This window comes from Hydractinia symbiolongicarpus, chromosome 3 (assembly GCF_029227915.1).
Source record: "Hydractinia symbiolongicarpus strain clone_291-10 chromosome 3, HSymV2.1, whole genome shotgun sequence".
NCBI classification, from domain to species: domain Eukaryota; kingdom Metazoa; phylum Cnidaria; class Hydrozoa; order Anthoathecata; family Hydractiniidae; genus Hydractinia; species Hydractinia symbiolongicarpus.
The window spans coordinates 33,763,462-33,783,014 of NC_079877.1; the positions used below are offsets into that span (position 1 = coordinate 33,763,462).

General features: G+C 36.8%; 1 protein-coding gene across 1 annotated transcript; it reads left to right on the plus strand.

Moving 5' to 3' along the window:
* Positions 1 to 799: 799 nt before the first annotated feature.
* On the plus strand, positions 800 to 13,406 carry LOC130636792 (collagen alpha-1(I) chain-like). The gene is made up of 24 exons (XM_057446636.1): positions 800 to 1,022; positions 1,279 to 1,351; positions 4,628 to 4,684; positions 4,761 to 4,805; positions 5,044 to 5,133; positions 5,230 to 5,274; positions 5,402 to 5,464; positions 5,575 to 5,628; positions 5,752 to 5,850; positions 6,005 to 6,067; positions 6,145 to 6,444; positions 6,540 to 7,364; positions 7,451 to 7,651; positions 7,853 to 8,243; positions 8,320 to 8,556; positions 8,679 to 9,047; positions 9,135 to 9,683; positions 9,768 to 9,953; positions 10,483 to 11,040; positions 11,127 to 11,279; positions 11,497 to 11,645; positions 11,959 to 12,224; positions 12,316 to 12,430; positions 12,623 to 13,406. The coding sequence occupies exons 1-24, from the start codon at positions 1,018 to 1,020 to the stop codon at positions 12,899 to 12,901; spliced, it is 5,172 nt and encodes a 1,723-aa protein (XP_057302619.1). The 5' UTR covers positions 800 to 1,017; the 3' UTR covers positions 12,902 to 13,406.
* The last annotated feature ends 6,147 nt before the right edge of the window (positions 13,407 to 19,553 follow it).

Sequence of the window (19,553 nt, forward strand, 5' to 3'; positions counted from 1 at the left end):
AGTTCCAATCATAACAAAAGCCGGGCGAGGATAGGCGATACGCTGGAACAATACAAGATGACATATTACAATAAGTCATTGTATTTTTGTTGTTTTTTTAGTTCTCGGTCATCTTCGGTCGTGTTCGCGTTTCGTTGTTTCGATGATTTTTTACGATAGATCTAAAATTGATTTAAAGTTGCGAATTATTTTTTTATAAGCTGCAATGTGATAGCTAATTTATGATCCACAGGATTTTTAGGTTAAACAAAAATAACAGACATCGAGCTTTTTGTAAAATTATCAAACAACGAAGCTGTCTCAAATCGTTGCTATTTATCCAGGTATCGCCTTTTTTGTGAACCTTGGGATTTATTTAAAACTTTGTTGCAAGAAAACAAAAATAAGTTTTGAAAAATAATTAGATTTTTCTGACTCGGTACTTATAATTTTTTATTTAAATTTAGAATGGTTGTAGACCAGTAATCCTTTTCCTTTTTAGCTACCTAAATATTCGTAAAACAATATTAAAGTTCTACATTTCAAGTTTTTTAACCATTCAAATGCGATGTCATACTTATTTATTAAAAAATATTGAATTAATCGAAACAGCCAGGTATGAAACTTTTAATAAAAGCTAAAACTAAAATTTACGATCACTAAAATATGTCGCAACTTCCGCCATGTTTAATAACAAAGCGCGAAACAAAATTCGTCGTTGCGCGTTTTAAAAAAAAAAGTTTATTGTTTTAGTGATAATGTTTTTATACGGTAATTATGATTGACAGCCGGAAAATAAAAGGTGCATTGTTGAGGAAAACCCCAAAGTTGGATGACTGTTTGACAGAACTAACGTCGTTTTAGTTGACTATTGGACTACGAACGACACTTTAAAGTAGTCGCTGCTTTACACGCAACGCGAAATTTTGGTTATATCAAACAACATAGAAGTCGAAACAAAAAGAAGATATCCAAAAGTCGTTCCTTGCACTTATGCTGCTTTAAAGTGTTGATAAAGTTGTAGGAATTTTTACAATTATGAAGTAAGTTAAATTAGTTCGTCGAGTTTGTTTAGTTATGTATGATTCTACCAACGACTTATTTATTAGGTTTCTTAGGTTTTGTTTCGAGCATTTTCTTACCTGAAAATCAAGATTGAAGGAAGCATTACTTTTCATTGTTAAAATTGGAGTTCTTTTGCTTTTTAACGAAACTTCTAATTATTAGCTTCCTTTTATTTTTTTGTTTCTTGTATCTATATTAGCGAAAATATATTTATACATATTTTATGTATTTTAGTTTGTTCACCAGATCCTTAATCTGGATAGCAATAGTTTTAACAACAAATTCATACCTTGCTTCAAGTCAAAAAGTAAGTTTGTTTTACTAAGTTTTATTTTGTAAAAAAAATTACCCCCGGTTTTTGAGAGAAAAATTTTTGTTGATCAATTTCACTTCTTTTTTTAAGTCTGTCTTGTTGCTTAAAAAATAGAATGAGTTGGTTATTTTAATTTTTAAGAAGTTCGTGTAAGAATTATCGTTAAATTATAATTTATCGACACATTAATTTTCAGGTTTATTATAATTTTTTTACAGTACCAATTGTTTGGGAATAAAAAATTTAGCAAGTTTAAAAAGATTGACAAAAACAGCTAACCAACAAAACAATTACTTTTGTATAAAAGTGAGACATAAAAACTATCAGGAACAAAGACAATTTATTCTGGCTGTTTTTTTCACTAAAATATCTTTCTATCGCCGCCATAGAAATCATTTATTTATATGATAAACACAACGCAAAGTGAAATATTTTTGTCACCTCATTAGTGGTAAAAAACAACTTGACCTTATGAAGTAATGGACAGAGACGAAATTAGAACCAATTTAGAGTTTAAAAATATTAAACTTTGGTTTAAAATTATTTAATGTTGTCATAAAATTGTTTAAATTATTTCCTGATATTGCTTTATAAATGATAAATATATATAAAATAAATATTCACTACTCTATGTTAAATGGACAAGCGAGCAAAAAAATTTGAGTCATGTCTAAAAATAATATTTACATCATAATAAAAGGATAAAAACCGCATTCACTGAATATTGTTGTTGACTTTATATACTATATCTTGTCGTCGCTTAGCTTCAAAGGAAGTGAGTTATTTTATGAAGTTTATTTACATTACTCAGCAGACCACAATGTGAGAAACAGTTTAAAAAAAAAGAAAACATACCTTTTGTCAACAGTGAAAATGTTTAAGGTTCCGGACGTCGGATATGAGGGGTCGAGATTTGATTCCAATACCCATTCTTGAAATGAATGAATATTCGCGGTTTTATTTTTTTTTTTTTTTTAATTTGGAACTTCTCAAAGTGTACTTTTAAAAACAAGCGCAACTACTTATTTCTTTTAATAATGTCAACTCCTATAGTTGCATTATCGATAAAAATTATTTTGCGGAAATTATTAATTTTTTTTTGAAAATTTGACATTTTCTTGTGCGTGAATTTATTCATAAGCAAAAATTCTCGACGATAATTTTTCCAGAATTTTTGAAAAGTTTGAGAATACAAGGGATGGATTTTTTCAGATGAAATTTTTTAGTTTTTTGTACACTTGGGCCCAAAAAAGAATTAAAAAAAAAATTAGTTGAAGTAGTGACGTACAAAGTAGAAGTTGTTAAATTCCTTTTCAAAAATACGTCTGTTCAAACGACAACTTTTACCGACGTTTATTTGCGGACGTTTTTATTGATAACATATTTCTTTCATTTCTTTCCCAGTGTGGTGCAACCCATTATCTCTTCAATTTCGCCTTCGTGCAACACGAAGAAATTGACCTGACAATCTCAATATTATCATAACAGAGACAAAATATTATGGAAGAACCTTAAAAGTTCAAAATGAACAGTAAGGACGTCATTAAACTCACTTAGCCAAGGTGTTATCCACAAAAATAAACAAATTTGCTCGAAATTATGTATAACTTTATATCAAGGAAGGAAATTTTTTTCAACATCCAAAACATACTTTGTACGAAAATAATATTTTTAAATAGCAGCAATTCATTTAAATCGTCCAGTGACATCACGCGGAGTCTAGGAATTAAGTTGTCTTGTTTTTTAGGCGGGAAAAGATTAAAAGTATCAAAAATATAACCCGCATTTACAAGAAACTGTGCCAAAGTATGGAAAATGGATTATATATAGAAATTGATAAATATATGTTTTGATTTAAGTCATTAATAAATTACTGTAATAGTGAATTATGTTTAGAAAAAAATAGAGAATGCATTAATTCTTAAAAGATAAAGTATTAAGAACTAAGCTTCAAATTTATGGTAAAAAATAAAACAAACGTGATACTGAGCAATTTCTCAGCTTATAAATAAACTCTGAATCATTCTATGAGTATGCTTAGAACGAGAAGAATTCTTTAAAATTTTCGTTGATATTCGGATGAAATTTTCAAAATACGTCTGCCACTACATAAACAACTTGTCAACAATTTGTTGTGATTTTATTTCCGTATAAATATAATCAGGTCTGAACGTCCTTGTCACGCCTTATTCCGCCATTTTTGCGGTATTATTACCACAATGTCACTTTTTTTCTTTTTTTTCTTTCTTTTTCTTTTTCTTTTCCTTTCTGAATTATACCCGGTGCAGAACATTAAGCAATACCAACACAATTTTAACCCCACGACATTTTTGATATATAGTCAGTGGGATCAAACAAAGGACTTGTTCTTTTTTCGGTTATTGTTCGTTTTTTTTTTAGTTCTGCAAAACGACCGTTTTTTATTTCTACAGATATTGAGCTTACTTTTCATTGTGCAATATCTTAATGTCTTTTATCTTTCGAAACCAAAAACTTTAAAAAAATGCAAACAAGCTAAACTTCTTAAACATATTTAAAAAATAAATTTATGAAGTATCTAGTTTCAGACCACTTTGTAAAATTTTTACAAAAACTTTACAGCAAGGCGACTTTCCATAACACGCTTTTTTATCAGAATAACAAATGTCTAAAATTTATTAACGGAAAAGATCGCTCTTAGGAACGACGTTGAGGCTGAAGCAGCATCAACATTGCTGGGGATTTCCCCTTAATATTGATAATATTTATTTTCAGGGGTGGCCAATAGAACGTAAGAAAAGCCAGTTGTGTAACAGCTGTTAAATAAATAGCATTCGCCTTTACCTTTTGCGGGACGCGTATGTTGATCTTAGAAGAAAGAGATATGTGTTTACGGACTTTGTTCACTTAGTCTTGTCAAAATGTTTTTTAAAAACAAAACGGCGACGCGCTTTTTTTAAATCAGCAATAAACGTGTCTCCTTTGCACATTTCCATTGCATACAATACTATTTGCGCACGAAGTCACGGCTCTAAATTCAAATACAGATTGCTGAGAGCGAGTTTACAAAACACTTGGGCAGAAAGTTGTGCTAAAAAAACCCTTTCCCCCCCCCCCCCCAATTTTTAAGGCTTATAATTTGGGGACTTGCCATCAGTTTTAGTTATCTTTGGGACAGTAGAAAAAATGTTGAATGACGTCACCAGTCATCGGTTAACGTATGTTTAGCAGGGCAAACTCATGTTTCTTTGCAATGTCTATTTCTAAAATTGTAATTTTTTTATATTGTAGTGTGGAGGAACTTGCACACAATGCAGTAACATATGTGTTGGTAAAAAAGGAGATAGGGTGAGAATTTTTTTCTCTTTTCTGCGTCACGTTTTTTCTTATATTTGCACATCTCTTAATTCTTCTTTAATTCTAGGGCAGTGGAGGCTTGCCGGGATACAGAGGACCTCCAGGATTACCGGTAGGTATAAAATACCTTAATTTAGTAGCGCGTTACCTAATGGTTATGGAGTTCGCTTTGTCCGTTGTTCAGTCCAGACTATATGCCAGTGTATATCTAAAAACACACTAATAACAGTGTTTCCAACACTGAAGTGGCCATTCTGTTTAAATGGTCCAAAATTAAAAGCGTTTAAGAAGTGTGATATGGTTTGTGTGGAAAACATTTAGTCGATTTGACACCTTGAATTTTTTTAAAGGGATTTCCGGGTCCTGAAGGTCCCATTGGTGCACCTGGTGATAAAGGAGACTCCGGACAACCTGGAATGGTTGGTGATGCAGGATCAAGAGTAAGAATGTCGCTTTGTTTTTTTGTTTGTTTTCTTCTTTCATCTCTTCATTCGTTCGCTCGTTTGTTTAACCATAGCATGCTTATTTTTATGTAGGGAAAAGTTGGACCACCTGGTCTACCTGGAAATCCTGGAAGACATGTTAGTGACATACTAAAATACATCCTTTTATATTTCATGTATCTTTCAGTGCACTGCATTGTCATATTTCTGATGTTAATTATCAAATAAAAACAAAGTTAAGGAAGATATTTAATATTTGTTCTAGGGTCATCCTGGTAACGATGGTAGACAGGGAGAACCTGGATTGCCTGGATGTAATGGCACTAAAGTAGGTATTTTATTGATGTCAAAAACGTAAACCATACTTGCATGTATAATTTTGTGTTGTTTTGAAAGTTATAAGTTATTCTTCTAACGATCTCTTTTTTATCTTCTTAGGGAGATAGAGGACCGAGTGGACCACGAGGACGGGATGGCACAAGAGGAGATCGAGTATGTAACTTTTCAAGTTTCCTTAACATAAGTCTTTGAATGTCTGTTTAACATTTGGGATATGACTAAGACGTTAAAACATAAACACGAAGTTTCTTAGCTAAATTTAAATATGTATTTTAGGGTTTGACTGGAGACGTTGGTCCTGCTGGTGAACCTGGCGATTCAACAGCCACCCGCTTAAAAGGACAAAAAGGTGAACCTGGAAGGGATGGAGATCAGGTAACGATGTTATAAAAAATTTTTGATTTTGCCTATTTATCAATAATATTTTTTGCAATTAATAATTTACAACCTTTTTCTCATTTTGAATTTAATGTCTCTAAGCAATCTCTCCTGTTGTGTGCCTCAGTAACTGTACTAAAATTATCTACAGGGTTTTACTGGAGACCAAGGAAATACTGGCGAAAAGGGGAACACAGGGGCAAAAGGAAACAGAGTAAGTTGTCCTTCAGTTTTAAAATTCTAACCTTGTTGTTATTTCTTGTGTAATTTTTATCTTATTTTCAATTTTAGGGTAGGACAGGTGGTAGAGGACTCAAAGGCGAACCAGGCTTTCTGAGAAACCTTACTTACCTTGGTGTTAAAGGAGATCGTGGACCAAAAGGTATACCTGGTCCACCCGGTATAGCATGCCAAACACAAGTTACTGGGAATTTGACAACGGTTGATGCACCAAAGGGAGCTAATGGAACCAAAGGTCAAAAAGGAGAGCCTGGATCACAAGGTCCCGCTGGAAAGTCTGGAGAACAGGGAGATGACGGCGAACAGGGTGCTACTGGTGACAGAGGAGAAAGGGGTGCAATTGGACCTAAGGTGATTTTTTATTATGTTTCTTGAATATAGGCTTTTTAAAAGAAATGTATAGGCAGTTAGGAAAGTTAAATATATTTAAATTCGTCCTTTCGTAGGGATCCAAAGGCATGATCGGAAACACAGGCAGAAGTGGAGAACAAGGACAGAGGGGAGAAATTGGTCCAGTTGGAAGTCGTGGTGAAAAAGGTGATACAGGTCCGAAAGGTGACCGTGGAATTACAGGGAATGCTGGAAGAGACGGAGAACCAGGAAGGCCAGCAACAGGTACACCTGGAGCACAAGGCGATGAAGGTCCGCGCGGTCCTGCTGGAAGTGATGGAATACAGGGACCTGTAGGACCAGCTGGTCCTCCCGGAAAAATGGGAGAAACAGGACCTCTTGGTCCTAAAGGTAATGACGGTGAACCAGGCCCTGCTGGTCCAACAGGCGAAAATGGAAACCCGGGTGAGCCAGGAATGAAAGGTCCTACTGGTCCGCAAGGACCACAAGGAGAAAAAGGAAACACAGGCATACCTGGAAACCCTGGTCTAAGCATGAGTGGAACACCGGGAATGGATGGTGATACTGGGCCACGTGGACCCCCAGGAGAACAAGGACCAACTGGTTTTCCAGGACCTGCCGGTAAGCCAGGACAAGTTACTACAGAAAAAGGTGAAAAAATATTTCCAGGTGCCCCCGGAGAAAGAGGCCCACCAGGGCTAAAAGGGGTTGAAGGTGAACAAGGTAAAACTGGTAGGCGGGGAGAAAAAGGAGCACCATGCACATCGTGCCCTCCTGGACCACAGGGAGAAAGAGGTTTGCCTGGTCAAGCAGGTATTGATGGTGCACCAGGCGAAAGAGGTTTAAAAGGCGAAAAAGGAGGAATTGGTGCTGAAGGAAGTGTTGGTAACCCTGGTCCGCGCGGTGAAACTGGACCGCAGGTAACTTTTTTCGGCAATTTCTGGCTTTACTTATTGTCATTAACCCAGATATTAAAAATAGCAACCTGTTTTTTTACTCCATATAGGGAAACCCAGGTGAACAAGGACGTCAAGGAGCGAATGGTGCGAAAGGTGCTGCAGGGAAAGATATAGTTATTAACGGGGAAAGAGGAGATCGGGGTGAGCCTGGCCAACCGGGAAGTACTGGTCCTGTTGGCTTTCCCGGAGCTATAGGTCCGCGTGGTGATCCAGGCAGCCCTGGTCCACCAGGAGAGAATGGAATTCAAGTAAAGAAAATTATATTGTTAACAATACTAATTTTTTTAAGAAACGAATTTAATTTATTAACGGACCCGTGTTTGATTTTTGCTATGACTTTTGTAGCAATAATTTTCGTTAAAACACAATGTTTCATTAAAAGTTTAGAAATAAGTTAAACCATGGCAACTTTGTACTTTAATAATAATTGATTTTTTATGAAAATGTAGGGAGAAACTGGTGGTAATGGAGCGCCTGGTCGAAATGGTATTGATGGAGAAAATGGTGCAAACGGAGAAAAAGGTGAACCTGGAGTAGGCGAAAGAGGATTCAGAGGAGAACGTGGAGCTACTGGACCAAGAGGGCTAACAGGTCCAAGAGGACCAATCGGACAACCGGGGAAGAAAGGTGAACCATTTCCAACCATCTTAAAGGGCCCACCAGGTTTGCCAGGTCAGAAAGGAAATACTGGGCAAGCAGGTCCTGCAGGACCAGTTGGTCCCGCAGGTCCACCAGGTGTTCAAGGAGAAGACGGTCAAAGAGGAGAACCTGGAAATGGAGAAAAAGGAAATAAAGGAAACCAAGGTCCACGTGGACAACCAGGACAAGTAGGAGAAAGAGGTATTTATAATTTACCAAGCGCTCTTGTTAATTTTCTATTTCTCGTGTTTTATTCTAACCGTGTTTGATTATATAGGAAGAGACGGAGCTAATGGCATACGTGGAGAAAAGGGAGTACCTGGACAAGATGGTCCAGCAGGTCCAGCTGGTCCTATCAAGGGTGAGAAGGGTGATTCAGGAGATCCTGGTGAGCGAGGGAAAGACGGTCCTCCTGGAACTTCTGCAGCGCGGGGATTACCTGGAGCCCCTGGCCTAAATGGCACGAAGGGGGAAAAGGGTGACTCCGGATCGCGTGGAAGTTCAGGCGATCCAGGTACGTTTACCCAGAAAAATAATTAGATTAAAATTATTTTTTCAAAGTATAGAATACTAAGAATTAATAAAACATTTTTGTTACGCCAGAAACAATATTTTACCACACCAATTCAATTTTAGGAACTAGAGGTCCACCGGGTAACAGAGGTGAGAGAGGAGAAAAAGGAGATCGTGGAGAATCTCGTGCTGGAGAAAAAGGAGATCCTGGCAAGGAAGGAAAACGAGGAGAAAAGGGACGTGATGGACGTGATGGTCAGAATGGAGTTGGTATTCCTGGACCAAGAGGTGATCAAGGTGAGAGCGGTAACCCTGGAGTTGGAGTTAGAGGACCACCAGGAGAGCGAGGTGAAGATGGGCTACGTGGTGAACCGGGTAAATCAGGCTACAAAGGTGATATCGGACCCCCAGGGAAGGATGGGAAAGATGGAACACCAGGAAAAGATGGCGCAATAGGGGAGCCAGGAGAAACTGGAAAAAAAGGAGACACAGGTGGACACTTTATTTACTTTTGCTATCTACTTTTTATTGTCGGAATATGTTGTTTATCAGATTAACGACGCTTTCTATTAATTATAGGACCCGTCGGGCCGGAAGGAAGAGAAGGAGAAAGAGGAGAACCTGGATATGTTGGAGAAAAAGGAGCTAAGGGTAATTCTGGTCCACGGGGACCTCCCGGGGCAACAAGTAGTGTTCAGGGACCAAAAGGCAGCAGAGGAAGACCAGGTCAAATAGGTGAACCAGGAAGACAGGGAGAACCAGGTGGCCCTGGGCCACAAGGGGAAAAAGGAGATCCAGGTATTGGTACTGAAAAGGGAAACAAAGGTGACATCGGTCCCCCTGGACCCGCAGGGGAAAAAGGCGACAGGGGTGAACGGGGTTCTGAAGGGCGTCAAGGGGAAACAGGTAGGGAAGGAGCCAGAGGTGAGCCAGGACGAGAAGGACCACCAGGTGCTATAGGAGATCCAGGTTTACAAGGAAGAGATGGACCAGCTGGTCCGTCAGGCCCACCAGGAGAAAAAGGAAGCACAGGTTTTATTGGCAAGCCTGGAGACAAAGGGGAACCAGGCCCAAAAGGACCAAAAGGAGATCGTGGATTATATGAAAGAGGAGAAACTGGTCCAATCGGTAAGTATAACCGTTTGTCATTATAATATATTTTTGAGATGACAAATAAAATAATATACAAAATACCATCTACTTCAATTTTAGGACCCCCTGGACCAACTGGACCCCAAGGACCGCCTGGAAAGGATTATGTTTTATCTGTTGATAAAATAGAAACAGATATTGAAAAGGGTAGCAAAGGACAGAGGGGAAAACAAGGCGAAAGGGGAGAGCGAGGTGAAAAAGGAGAAATAGGTGAACCAGGTGTTATAGGCAATGTTGGCGAAGACGGTAAGTTTGTACTCCAGAACGTTGTTGTATTGATTTATTGAAATAAATTTTAACCGAGAATGACAGCTGACTACACGGTGTTAATTTTTTAAGGAAAATAAGTTTAGGTAAAGTGAGACTCGTAATGACGAAAAGTTAAGAAGCAATTAAAAAACATTACAATCCTAATGGTATGAAACAAACAAAAATTATTGAGATTATTATAAAAACAAAATAAAAAGAAAGAAATCTATTAAAAGAAAAAAGAGGGAGAAGATAACATATATGTAGCATAAGAAACAAAAGTTAAGGAAGAAAAGGCACAAGATGCTTAAGAACTTAAGAAACATTTAAGAAACTTTTCAGGCTCAGATAGATGATTTTTAAGAAACATTGAACCTGCCTTGCAAAACTAGTTTCTTAAAAGACCTGTATATTCTAAATATTGTTACTAATAAATGTCTACTAAACGTTTATTTTTAGAGTAGGTCTGTTGCTAGACATAATACTTAAGTTCGAATTATATCATTTTATATTGTTTTGTGTGCAGGTCCAGCAGGTGATGTCGGAGATAAAGGAGATAAAGGAGAAAAAGGAAGAGATGGTACCCAGGGGACACCTGGTGTTAAAGGAAATAGTGGTGCTTCTGGTCGTGATGGTCCAATAGGTGAAAAGGGAGACGTAGGTACACCAGGCCAGGATGGTGCCACTGGCCCTCAAGGACAACAAGGTCCAGAGGGACCAACTGGTAAATCTGGAGAACCAGGAAGTAGGGGAGATAAAGGTGTGGCTGGGCCACCTGGTCCAGATTGTCCTGAAGTAAGAGGACCTACTGGAGAACGTGGAGAGAAAGGAAATACGGGGAACAGAGGCAAAAAAGGAGAACCAGGACCACCAGGAGAATCAAACGAAATAGGTGCTAAAGGTGACCCTGGTGAGCCAGGAGAAAAGGGCGTTGAAGGAGCTGCAGGTCCCCAGGGTGAAGATGGACCCTCTGGTAGAGAAGGAGCCACTGGACCACCAGGACCAGAGGGTTTTAAAGGACAGAAGGGTGAACCCGGGAAATTAGGTCCAATCGGACCTAAAGGAAAGGATGCCGTAGGAACAGGTAAGAGAAGTAACCAGATAATTTGTTGCTTTTTATTTGACATTGGTATTGACCTCTAATCATTTTTAAAACAAAATTATGACCAGGTGAGAAAGGCGACAAAGGAGAAAAGGGTGCAACCGGTCCCGTTGGCGCCGATGGTCCAAGAGGAGAAGATGGTAGCCGAGGGCCTCAAGGGCCACCAGGACCACAAGGTGATAAAGGCGACAAAGGGGAAGATGGTCTGAGTGGTCAAAATGGTAAGAAAAGAACAACATTTGTTTAATAGGGGAACAATAACAAAATTAGGAGGCTCAAAGTCATCATCTTGGAACAACAAACTAACAATAACCTTTAAGCTTATTTTGTTCATAACTGTTTCAATTTGCAAAAATTATTTTCGTCGCTTTTTCTTCACCAAGATCATTTTTACTCACCAAAAAATCTACAGTTTATGTGAAATACAAATTTTCGTAGGTCAAGATGGACCCGCAGGCCCACCAGGCCCACAAGGTGTGCAAGGAAAAGAAGGAGTAAAGGGAGATTTTGGACCACCGGGACCGGCAGGAAAGAGCGGATCAGCTGATTTTGGTCACTATCTTGTCAAACACAGTCAATCAACCACTGTAAGTGTCTCTTCGTACTAATTTTCGCGCGCAATATTTCTCCTGCATTTATAAAATTTAGTAAAGACATTATATGCAAAAGGTTTTGCGCGAAAAAAACAGTTCGCAAAAGGTTTGCATCCATATTTGTCAAAAATATTAAGTTTTACTATTTCTTATTACTTGTAGGGAATTTAAACTTGTTCAATACTTAAACACACGAAATAGATTTTTTTTTTCAATCCGCGAAGATTAATAAGTACGAATAAGATACACATCGACATAAACTCAGCGAATTAAAGACTGACATAAAACAATTTGATTTAAATTTAAGGTACCCGAGTGTCCGACAGGTATGGCTAAAATGTGGGAAGGGTACAGTTTCCTGTACTCACAAGGAAATGGAAGAAGTCATGGACAAGATCTTGGTCAACCTGGATCATGCTTATCTCGTTTCAGTACTATGCCATTTATGATTTGTGACTTGGAGAACAAATGTACAGTAGCCTCTCGTAATGATTACTCGTACTGGTTGAGCGCACGAGACGAAATGACTATGATGCCATTGAGAGATGCTGAAATTGAGAGGTTTATTTCAAGGTGAGAAGTTACACAAAAATACAAAATACCTCGGAGTATCCTCATTTTTAAGGATTTGTAAATAATACTTTACCCACCAATCTTAATATAGGTGCGTTGTGTGCGAAGCACCTGCTAATGTCATAGCTGTACACAGTCAAAGTTTGTCTATTCCAACTTGTCCAAATGGATGGAGAAGTGAATGGGTTGGGTACAGTTTATTACAGGTAAGCTTTTTTATGCGCTACTAACCTTTATTTTAACAGTTAGCACAATAAACTGATAAGACGATATTCTTCGAACCTACCTTCTGGCTGTACCAATAAGAACGCCTTTTTAGAGTATTTTTGAAGTATATTTTTTAAGTGGCCAGGAGGGGCGCGACTCGTTTTTTTTTAACATTTTATTTTTATTTTTAGTATAACGCAGCTGGTGCACAAGGGTCTGGACAGATGCTACAATCCTCGGGTTCCTGCTTACCTAATATGCGGAACAATCCTTACATAGAATGTCATGGTCGTGGCACATGTTGGTACTATGCAACGCAAGTCACCTTTTGGCTGTCCACTATAAACGAGCAAAATCAATTTGAAACACCTGTTTCCGAAACACTGAAAGGTCAAGATAAGGTCAATCGAGCTAGCAGATGCTCTGTTTGCATTAAACAGACCAGCACAACATCCCCGAACGAACCTTAGATCTAACTAGAATTTATTGCACAAAAAGCAAGGCGCGAAGGCATCTATTGTATAGTGAAAAACAACAATCAGTAAATTGTGTATATTATACAGAATAGTTCTTGCAAAATAATTTATATTTTGCCGAACCATATCAGCAAATTTGTAGCTGGTCAGCGGTTATATGTATTAAAACAATTTTACCACAGAGAATGTTAATTTAAGATAGCAAACTTTTTGTTTGTTTGTTTGTTTGTTTGTTCAGTTTTTTACACAAATTGTTTCACTCGAGCTTTAGTAGTTTTCCTCTCAAACTTTTAAATTCCGACATAAATTGCCGGTTTGTCTCGCTCACTTAAACTCTATATAAAAAGACACACACATAAAATGTGATAGCTTTTTTCGATATTTAGGAATGCATTTTGATAGTTTTGTGAAAGCCATGGTGAATTGATTTTATTCCAGAATAATATCTGAACATATTTAACTCTTTACATATTATTGTCAACAAAATATTTTTTTAAAAGATTCGTTTTTCCTTGTCCTCACAATTGTCCACAGAACCTAATAGTATAGGCGATTGGGAGGTTTCTTAATATATTTCTATCCGAAATAGAATCTTGCAAATTTTTGCAGTGCAAATCTTGGAACTACGTTGTTTCCTTCATTAGCTAAAGAGTAACGTAAATATCCAGGACGGTAAAAAAGGGACTATTATACAGTGGAATCTCTCTAAAGCAGACATGGTCTGAAGCGGACATCTCTATATAACGGACACTATTCCTTGGAACGGACTGATTTCAGGTCAAACTCTCACAAGGAAATCTCTATATGACGGACAGTTATAAGGCGAAAACTTTATAAAACGGACACTTTTCTTCGCACCAAATGACAATTTTCCTTGAAAAAGCTCTGTGTCAAGCGGACACAAGAAAAAAATCTATTATTGACGAGGAAAGACAAGAATACTGTCATCAGTTACAACAAAAAGTGCAGGACCTCCAAATATAAAAAAAGAAAGCAAACTTCAATCCGAGATTTCTTTGAGTACATTATAAAATACAACGTATTTGTTAAGTTCATATTTGTTTTTGTTTGTATAACAGTAGAGTGTATGAATAATAAGTTCACATTCAACAAATGATATGTCTCATTTTCTTGATTTAAAAGAAATAGAACAAAAAAACGTATATAAACAAAAATCATGTTTTCGGCAAAATTTTACTCTGAAAGTGATTTTTGGATACAATTTCTATAAAGCGGATACCTCTATAAGACGGTTGCACAAATGGTGTCTGCAGAGAATTCACTGTATTCAAAACCGTAACTAAAGTTTGTAGCATTTGCAATACAAAACTTTCCCACACACGCGCTCTTCTTGTTTGACTGAATGACAAAAAAATAGTATCGTTTTCTGATATGGTTCACTCACCAAATGTGATTAAGACCAGGCTGTAGCGCAGCTCATATTATAAACATTTTAAAGGAAACTGAAGAAACTGAATGAACACGTTCCTTAAATAAAGATAAAGTTATTTTGACAGTCAGGTAACATGGATCGCGTTAATTTTTTTTTGTAGAAAATGTTATTGTTTTGGTTGGGGGCTGTTCAATAATTAAGTCACGCTAAATTTGCCTTCTTAGAATCCCTCCTCCCTCCCTTCGGCGTTTTCCGTCAGGTTTTCATATAAGACCTCCTTTGCGACACATTTCTTTCATACGTTTAACAAATTAACAAATATGTAAATGACAAATAAATATCATATCAAAAAAAGATAATCACTCGCTTGTCTAAATCATCAAATCAACGTCACCAACTGCACGCCATTCAAGCTGCTGAAATGCAATTGCACGTGGCAATACTTATTGGTGGCGGTGGTACTTTTCTTGTTATAAAGCTTTTGGCAACCGTACCCGATTTTTTTTGTTCGGCAGTATGATAAATGGTTTTGCATTGATTTGATACTTCTAAAATATAGATTTGATACTTCTAAAATCCGCAAACACGGCTTGTGAGACTATCCTTAGTTAAAGCAACCTCGTCCCCAGAGGCTTGTGGCCCCTGAGCCCATATTACGGAGTAGCTAACCTATTTTCCCCTATCAACCGCTATCAACTTCATCAACAAGGCAAAATGTCAATTGGATTAGTTACTTATGCCTAAATACTGCTAAAAGTACTTCATAAGAACCTTGCGACTATACCAGTAACTTTCTTTTGCTTGGCATTCTTTTTTAAAGGGTTACAGAAGCTGTAAAAGAAACAATGGAAGCTGAAAAGGGTCAGTTCACATTTACCATCCTTTTGACAGAACCAGAGTCAATGGAGTTGGATAAAAAGCCATCAGCTGAAAGAAGAAATAACTTGTTTTGTACATTGAACGTGGAAAAGGTGCCAATTTCTGCAGCTAAAAGTGACGATAACGGTTCGTTTGTGTATAAAGGGAATCCTAAGAAATACTATTTCAAAAATGACGATGGCAATTTACAGATTGCACAGAAGTGTGACCAGGTCTGGTACATTTCAGAACGTCGAAATTGTGCATCTCGGACACCAATATATGACCGGACGATAGTACCTGCTGCAAAAGATTTCCTCTTATCTAGATGTTATCGAAAGAGAAAGGTGAATAATTTCACAAATCTAATAGCAACCATCAAGAATATGGACATGTGGCCTTACTATTACTACTTAAATAGATGGGATGATGGCATTGAAGGTGAATTTATTGTACCTAGACATGGCAATGCCAAAAAGGCAACTGCTCTAGCATATTATCGAAAAGATCCAAGCGTTTTTGACAAAATTGATAATGGATTAGAAAAGTGAATGTCGAATAATGAAATATATCTTCAGGTAAACAGAGATTCTGTCGAATCGGTTAGCAAAACATTGCATAGTTCTAAAATTATGAGCAACAGAAAATATAATTCAATTATGAACACAGCCAACAAATCGGATGAAATGCATGAAGTTGAAAAGCTAGTGAAGCTAGTCAAAAATGAAGGCATTGTTTACAACATATGTTTCGAGAAAGATCGTTATTCAGCAATGAATATTATGCAACACATGCTTACTGACTTAAAACGTTTTTGTGTGGACGATGACGGTGTTTTCACTGTGGACACAACATTCCAGGTTGCTGATGGATTATGGCTTACCGACTCCACTTATCCATACAAAGCGTTAATCGATGGCAATGGGAAACATCCAGAATTTCCTGGACCCAGTCAATGGCACTGGAAAAAAGATACAAAGTCTTATCGAAGCTTTATGAGATAAATTTGTCTCGCTAAGCCTGAGCTGAGGAACATTCGACATGTGGGGCATGATTTAGATGCTGCAATTGCATGTGGATTAAACGATGTATTAAACGTTCCCAATCACCTCTGGTGTACCCAACACCTTCAAGAAGCAGATACGCGTAAACTTAGAAAGTTAAATGTGACAAACCGTACTGTGGACAGAGTCATGGCAGACATCGAATTCGGATTAGCAGATGCTGAAGACGAAAACGATTTGCTGGTAAAATTGGAAAGTTTGGAAAGCACGTGGGAACGCCTAGTGCCTTCTTTTTATACATGGTACAGAAAGTACAGATTTGAAGTATTTGTGGAATGTCTTGTGTTGTCAGCAAGAGAAAGTAAAGGAATAAAAGGGAGGTATTACTCCAATGGACTTGAATTGAAACATCGCCTATTAAAAAAGAAACTCATTGACAAAGATATTGGAACTAAAATTGGAGAAGTTTTCTTCTACCTTCATCCATGAAATTAACAGAGCTTTTTATGGACAAGGTCCGGGATATCAGCAATTTTTTCGAGAACCTACGCTATTTTTGAAGTGGTCGAAAGAGTTGAAAAACGAATCTCAAAATCTAGATTCTTTCCTAAATTTTACTGCAAAAGCATATTCATCTTACGTGAAGCCAAGTAAAGCAGGTCAAAAAGGAAATACAAAAGCAGGTAAAAAAAAAAGATGTAATCTTCCTGAACCACAATTCTTTTCTGAGCGATCTTCATTTGCAATCGACACGGAAGTAACATCATCTAACCACAAAATATAACCGGTTAAAATTAGCAAAATTTTATCAACAAATTGGAAAGTTAAATCGCCTGAAATCACAACGAACGATATCTTCAATCCAGATAGAAGACCCACGAAACAATATACATTTGTTCATAAAAATGACAAAAAATCATTTCCAACAACTGTGCAGCACTGTATCAGTTTCATGCCCCAAGATTTTGTAACCGTAAAAACAAATTCTGATCGCGAATATACGGACAAAAACGGTCAAAAAAAGAAATCGTTTGGAAACGTATATCTTCATTATATCACTACGTGTCTAAAAGAATTTGATCAAAACTTCAATTTCAATTCAATAAACGTACCGAAAGGAACACAGAACCATCTCAAACCTTCGGAGATACACAAGCTTAAAACAAAAGGCTGCAGCATCGACTAACTTATACAAGCTCACATGTATACGTAGTTCTATTCAATAAGAGCTTTTTATACTTTTGGTGACTTTGTTTCTTTTATATTATGTTATCTTTCCAAATTAAGTTGACATAACTGCTTATAACTACAACTTTTGTGCATTCAAGTCAATATAAAGTCAAGCTATACTATATATAGTGGGGATTTTTCTTTTAACATTCTTATATTTTGTTAATATCTGTTCAAATCTACTCATTTTGAAACATATAGTGTGTGAACATATTTCATCTTTGTTCAAGTTAAGATCTTATGCTTTCAATATGAACGTTTTTTACTTGAAACGTGTTACATTTTATTTCAAAGAATAAACTTTAATCCTGAAAACACTATTTTCGTTCTGTTCTTTTTGTTTCCATAATTGCCGTTAGGCGAAATAAATAACTAAATAAATAACTTAAGTTGATTAATTATCGCGAATTCCGCGACTTTTATTCATATTTTCAAAAATTAATCTTCGCGGAATGCATTTTATTGGACCTCGTGAAAACAACTTAAAAGTAGTTAATTAGCAAGAACAACATAAAGTATCAGAAAAAAGCCCTTGGAACTAGGTGCCCTTTTATTTATCATACTTGGTAGTTTAAAGTCATGAAGTGTTATGCGTAAAAGTCACAACACCTTTGCCCCGCTGTTGCTGCCTTATCTGGAGTAAATTAATAATAACTGCTCGTTCTCTGGTGGTTACTTCAAAATACTTGTGGTTCTCTGGTGGTTACTTCAAAATACTGGTGGTTCTCTGGTGGTTACTTCGAAATACTGCTGGTTACTGTTGGTTACTGCTGGTTCCTACTTTTAGTATCTACGAACAATGTGTCCATTGGAAAAAACAAATCTCAAATTGTTGAGGCTTTTTTAAAAAGGCAGTGCGAAGTGTCTGGGAATGTTGTGAACTTCGGTGATGACGAATCAGATCACGATCATACAAAGATGTATTAAATGCCATTGTAATGCCATCGTAATGGCTGCATTAAAAGATGTAAATAGGGTCGTTGATTTAGAAACTATGCTGAATAAAAATCAAACGAGTCAAATATTAATGACTATTTCCAGAAATCCTAAAGGATCCTTGGGAAAGTTCTTTAATATTCGTACTGCACTGTCCATAATAAAAATGCATGTTTCAACCTCGTTCCCAGGTCATCTTTTATCTTTTCTAACATCGGACAGCGAAGGCGCTGGGAACGAGGTTGGTATGTCTTATTCCTTTTTTGTGAGTTTGCAAGATTTCCTGTGCAATATTTGATTCTCTCTCTAAATCGATAACCCCTGGAAAATCGCCTTAGGAGAGAGTCGACTGTAATGTATTTAAATTTCCCTCGGAACAGCCTCATATTTTATCAGGTCATAAAGAAACGAGTATATCTTAGGCATTATGACATGATAATATTTCTATTATTTCATAACAATGGCTGAATAGACAAGTAGTATTATTTTTAAAGTTTTATCACATCTTATGGGTAATTTATTTTCATTTTGAGCTTATCTATAGGCAGAGGAAACAATTTCACAAAAGATACAATCATGGTACAGTGTCGGAGAACAAAAATATTTGCTATGTTTTTGTTTATTATGCGAGTCATTATCAGTACTTTTCACTTGGTCGCCTGTGGAATACAAAATCATTTATAGTGAGAGGGGGAAGAGCAATGGTGTAGTAGCTAAACGAGTGGCTACCACAATTGGCCTTGTGTGACGTAGCAAATTTTGAAAATAAAATGTTTAAAACATCTAAATTTAAAACAGTGTCTCATTGTTCCTTGTGAAAATAAAATAAAAGATTTACGGGCGGTGAAAATACCTTAGTATTCTATTTCCAGCGAAGTCTTTCCTCGTTTTCTTTTGATGCCTCTTTCTAAAACCGTACTGGACTGTAGAAAAGTCCGGAAGCCGACTTATTCTTATCTTTTCTTATGTGATCCAAAACTAAGCAAAAGAAGCAGAAGAATTTACTAAAAAATGATGAAACACCTCTTTTCAACCTCGGACTTCTTTCTTGCCGTCCCTTATATCAAAAAGAGAAATAAAGCCCTGGGATCAAAGTTGTTTTGTTTTATTATTTAATTAAAATACTAAATTGCGCAACTTCGTTCCCACCTTTTGTTAAGGAAGTTGATCTTACGAATACGGGTTCTTCGTATTTATAGATCAATTTCCTCGTATCAACATTTTA